The following is a 5261-nucleotide window of genomic DNA, read 5'->3' on the forward strand; positions in this document are numbered from 1 at the left end:
TGAGGCGTAACAGGTGGCTGAAATTCTTGTTCTCTGGATCTTTTTATTCCTTTATTATCGGGAAAAAGAAAAAGAGCGAAACGGGACCGCAAAGTCGGGTATGCTTAACACCTCTTAAAAGAGAACTACATAAAAGACTGCTCCGTATCATAGACAAAAAAGCTGAAATAAAACAAAAAGAAAAAGGAGCGTGGAAACGCGAAAACAAAGAAAAGAAGGAGGCAAAGAAAAGAAAATTAAAAGAATTAAAACGTTTGATACGGCTTTTCAAATAACTTAATTTACTTTTTATTTTTTACTTTTTTATTTATTATAAATGCTTTTTTTTTTTTTATAAATCGTACATTTTATCACAACACATTTGGCTAATACTAAAATTGGCTTGCAAACTGACCGTCAAACAACAATAGCGTGGAAATCTTGGAATATTTATCATTTATATTATCATTACAATTATTTACAATATTGTACATCTGTTTAAAGCTTACACTTGCTTTTTTTTAATTCCTTTTCGGGAATTTTAAGAGCATTTACAATTTTTTTCTTAAATCAAACTCCTTTAATTTTTTTTTTTATTAATTGTTTAACAATTTTTTACTTTTTAGAAGTTGTAAATATTTAATTAAATAAATCAGGGTTGCTTTATTTATTTCATGCAATTAATTTCAAGAAAAAATTTTTTTTTAAATATTTTTTTGCAAGATGATACTGGATATTATCCCAGATTATACTCAGTGATATCTGAATTATATTCATTGTAATCTGGATTATACTAGTTACTATCTGAAATTTTTTTTTCACTGATTTTTTATCAAAAAAACCTTAAATAAATTACAAAAATCACAACCCCTAAACTCGGAACCTGCTGCCCATTATAATCAAGCAATTATTAAAAAAGGATGGCCAAAAGTCCGTAAAAGATTATCAGGGCCTTAATATTGAAGAAATTAGCCTGGGCAGCAGGAGAATTTTTTTTAGCATTGAAGCTTTTATTGAAAATCATTAGCCTGGGCAGCAGGTAAATTTCTAGAACTGAAGTTCTTATTAACAATCACCAGGGCCTCTAAATATGGGCATTACCCTGGGCAGCAAGAGATTTTAAACACCGATGCTCTTATTAGAGATCATTATCCTGGGCAGCATAGGCAGAATGGGCAGCAGGAGAATTTTTAACGCTAACGATATTATTAAAGATCACCAGGGCCTCCACATATCGCCATTAGCCTGGGCAGCGTGGGCAGAATGGGCAGCAGGAGAATTTCTAGCACTGGCGGTCTTATTAGCCTTGATAGGTGCAGCAAGATCTTCAACAGAGTGGGCATACTCCCTGATGGGATGTAAAGAAGAACTGGAGGGTTCGGCGTACTTGGGCCTTTTCTCAGCAATGACGAGGAGCCCGTCGGAGTTGTGCCTCTTGAGATCTTTTCGCTGGGGATTGGAGCTCCTGTTGTAGGTCTTGTCAGTGATGACGGACAGGGGCTGGCGGACCCTGGAGTCTTCTTCGAGGAGCTTGGGGTTGACGAAGGCGGAGGGCTTGTCGCTGGAGGAGGAGATCTGGGCCTTTTGGGTCTCGGGGGAGGAGAAGCTCTTGGAGCTCTGGTCAGGGACCTTGAACCTGCCCGGGGACTCGGTGTGCCTGGCCTCGGGGGTCTGGTCCTCGCCGAAGCTGGAGGTGGAGGTCGAGGGACTGAGCAGGGGGCTTTGGGACCGCTGGACCGGAGTGAAGGCCGAGCTGTTCCTCATCCTCGGCTGCTCCTGATTTGCTGGAGGGAAGAACGGGAAGTTCGCTGAAATTCCTGCGGACTGCGGCACCAAAAGGGCCAGCTCTCCAGTGGGTAGCCTGCTGGGGATCAGCTGGACCCCGCTGGGAATCTGGATCCGCGCGCTGGCGTTGTTGTTCTCGTCGCCACTGTGGAAGTCGCCCTGGAACCCTACTTTCACGTCCGGGAACAGCCGCTCAGGCATGTACGGCACGTAGTGCCCGTAGAACGGCGCCATCTGCTGCAGGTTGTTCACGCAGTTGTTCAGGTGCGACACCAGCCGCTGCTTTACCGACGAGTCCACGTTCTCCAGGTGGTTCACGTAACGCGTCACTTCGCCAGCGCACTCGGAAAAACCTGTGCGGAATTTCGTCAGCACTGCTGGGTCTGTGGCTACTGCAGCGCTTAGTTGTTGACGTTGTACTGACTGCAGGTGCTTCACTGTCATCTCCAGGATGTCCGCTTTTTCCAGCTTGCTGTGACGCGATGGCTGAAAATTTAAGAGTTTGTTAGATTGATTTTGGAGGCAAAATATTGATTGTAGAAATAAATCTTTGGAATAAAAGTTGTAGAGAATTAAATTTCCTACAAAAAACGTTACTATTTGATTGAGTTATTTCTGATAGTTTCCAAGTTATCATTAAAATAATAAAACAAAATAATATTAACAATCGAAATTTTTTTCCAAAAAATTGTTTTTGACGTTTAATTGATATTTGCAGACGAAATATTGGTTTTAAAAATAAATATTTGAGACAAAAGTTGTAGGAAATTTAATTTTCTACAAAAAATGTTACTATTTAATTGAGTTATCTCTGATATTTTCTGAGTTATAGTCAAAATAACAAAAAAATGTAATTTCAAAAATGTACATTTTTTCCCAAAAAATTATTTTTGATGTTTAAATGAGATTTTTAGGTGAAATATTAATTTTAGACGAAAATATTTTAAACAAAAGTTGTAGAGGATTAAATTTCCAACAAAAAATGTATATGTTTAATATAGTTATCTCTGATATTTTCAAAGTTATAAAAAAACTAAAAAAATCCCAAAGGATTTAAATGTGGTCGCGAGTACATAGCCATAAAATTACTCGCTTAAAAACGAAAGAGGAAATATTACGTGAGCACACGCAACATCTTTTATTAAAGATGCGGCGATCCATACAGGTAAAGATGAATGAAGTCCCATATGATAAATCCATCGTGGGAACCCGTTAGTTTTGGAGGACCCATCGCGTTTTCTTTATTTGTGTTTTTTTATTTTCGGATTTCTCGGGTCGAAACTGGTCCAGCGGAGAAGAAGAGGGCCGAGGGGCGAGGAGGTACTACAGGTTATGCTTTAAATTCCCAAAACCCAGCCCTTTGGCCACCAATAGGCGATCCAGTGGCATGTGAGTGTGTAAATCCGGAGCGATTCAAATGGACGAAGATATTCCTCGTTTTTCTCCATCGCCCGGCAGAGGCCACCTTGACAACACAATAAGCGTGGGAGTGCTATACCATAACCAGGGCTCGGTTACACATGTGATGTCGTTTAAAGAGTTACTGTGTTGTGTGTGGGAACCTCAGAGCTGCCACTGTAATCTCCGAGAAAATAGAATACACTTCATTCATAAATCCCCTCTTTTTTTTATTGCAATTTTAACTTTGCGTCATTGGCGATCTATTTCCCACGAAAATTTCCACTAAACATTCAGTTCTATTAAATAAAATTTAGCAGCTGATTTTCGGGAATTTTTTTTAATTTTTTTTTTTTTATTTATTAAATTAGAAAACATCTTTCAAAAATTGCACTTATAATTTTTTCATTTTTTTTAGGAATGAAATTTTTTATAAAAATTTCTTTTGTAACAATTTTTTCAATAAAAAAAATTCTAATAATTTTTAAATGTCGACTAACTTAATTTTCATAAATTAACAAACATTTGTCAATTTTTAGGACTTTTATAATAATGAAATTATCATGAAAAAATTTTATTATTTTTTATTATTGAAAAATAAATTCCAAATAAAAGACTTGCTCGCGTGAAAATTCATTTTATCGTATAGAATGATGTGAGCTTTCTTAAGATGAAACCTGAGTCGGTTTTTGGCAGCAAAATAGACAGTTTATGTACTTTTGAAATAATTATGAGGTTCCCACGGAGACGGAGGGGCGTTACGGCCGCTCTGAATTAAATGGACGGCTATTACTATATTATATTTTATTGTATTATGTTATAGTATACTTTGAAGTTGTATTTGTGTTTGGATATGATACTGATGAGAAACAAAATAAAGAGCAGGTAGCGGAAGTCATCTGGGCATGTCCTTCTCTTTAGAGACGTTTGTGTTTTCAATTGTGGAATTGGCCAAAAGGTTTTTTAATTAATTCCGTGATTTTGAAAATTTTACATTGACATTTTTCTTTAAATTATTTTTAAGCCCAATATTTCGTCTAAAATTTTAATTTTAAATTAACTAAATTTAAAATTTCTCGTTCAAAAAATCAAATTTTAATCCAATATTTTTATAAAAAAAAAATTCTCAGGAAGGATTTCAAATAAACGATCATTAAATCCTGTAAGCGGAAGTCCTTCTGGATCCTAATCAAATAATCTCTAAATAAAAAGCCACCCCAAAATTCTCCAAAAAATATCAGAAAAAATAATAAATTAAATAAAAAAAGACACTTACGTCTTTTTTCATCGCTTCCAAAATTAGGCTCTTTAATTCATCCAAGCATTGATTAATCCTAGCCCTTCGTCTTTTCTCCATGATCGGTTTATTACTCTGTAATATCGACATTAAATTAACAACTTGCTCAAAAATAATTATTTAATTTTTTTTTAAATTAAAAAAAAATTTACCCGGCGTAATTCAGCTTTGGACATTCCGGATTGCGGTTGATTATCAAATTCTTCATCGCTGCCTGACATTTTGTATTTGCAGTAATCCACCATTTAATCACTAGTTAATTAGCACAAATTTGCACGAATATTGACACTCACAAATAATTTCAATAATTTTTATTTTTATTGGCAATTGATAAATTTTATTTGTAATTATTAATTAAGTTGACAAGCATTTAGTCTAGAGACTCTAGCGCAGAAGATTTGGAGGATCAATGTTGAGAGTCAGCGAGTAACTGTTTGACGTTTTCGGACTCAAATACCGCATACCGATGCATCTAGGGAGGGGGCTGAGACCGATTTTCTCGGGGTGGGGCGCCCTAGCTTAAGGGGGGAGCTGTTTAGCCCTCATGAGACCTGTTGATGTGTGGGAATTCACGCGCGACACATGGGACATTCTTTGACATACGTGTTATTTAGTGGGAACTTATTTACTCGCTTTATTATTATTTTAACTTGCAATTTTTTAATTAAATTAATAAATAAAAAAAAACTAGTTTATTTTTTGAAATTTGGAATCTTAAATTTCAAATTTAAAATTTTGAGTCAAATATTGAAAATTATTTCCGATCTTTTTTGTTGGAAATTTTATTATTTAGAGCTATCTT

General features: G+C 35.8%; 1 protein-coding gene across 1 annotated transcript; it reads right to left on the minus strand.

Moving 5' to 3' along the window:
* Positions 1–272: 272 nt before the first annotated feature.
* On the minus strand, positions 273–4877 carry Dpn (bHLH protein deadpan). Its single transcript, XM_074257505.1, has 3 exons — positions 4612–4877; positions 4439–4534; positions 273–2250 (listed from the first exon to the last, which is right to left on the minus strand). The coding sequence occupies exons 1-3, from the start codon at positions 4702–4704 to the stop codon at positions 1195–1197; spliced, it is 1245 nt and encodes a 414-aa protein (XP_074113606.1). The 5' UTR covers positions 4705–4877; the 3' UTR covers positions 273–1194.
* Positions 4878–5261: the final 384 nt, after the last annotated feature.

This window comes from Cotesia typhae, unplaced genomic scaffold (assembly GCF_013202065.1).
Source record: "Cotesia typhae breed Kobodo isofemale line unplaced genomic scaffold, CoteBio_Ctyphae scaffold_45, whole genome shotgun sequence".
Classification (NCBI taxonomy): domain Eukaryota; kingdom Metazoa; phylum Arthropoda; class Insecta; order Hymenoptera; family Braconidae; genus Cotesia; species Cotesia typhae.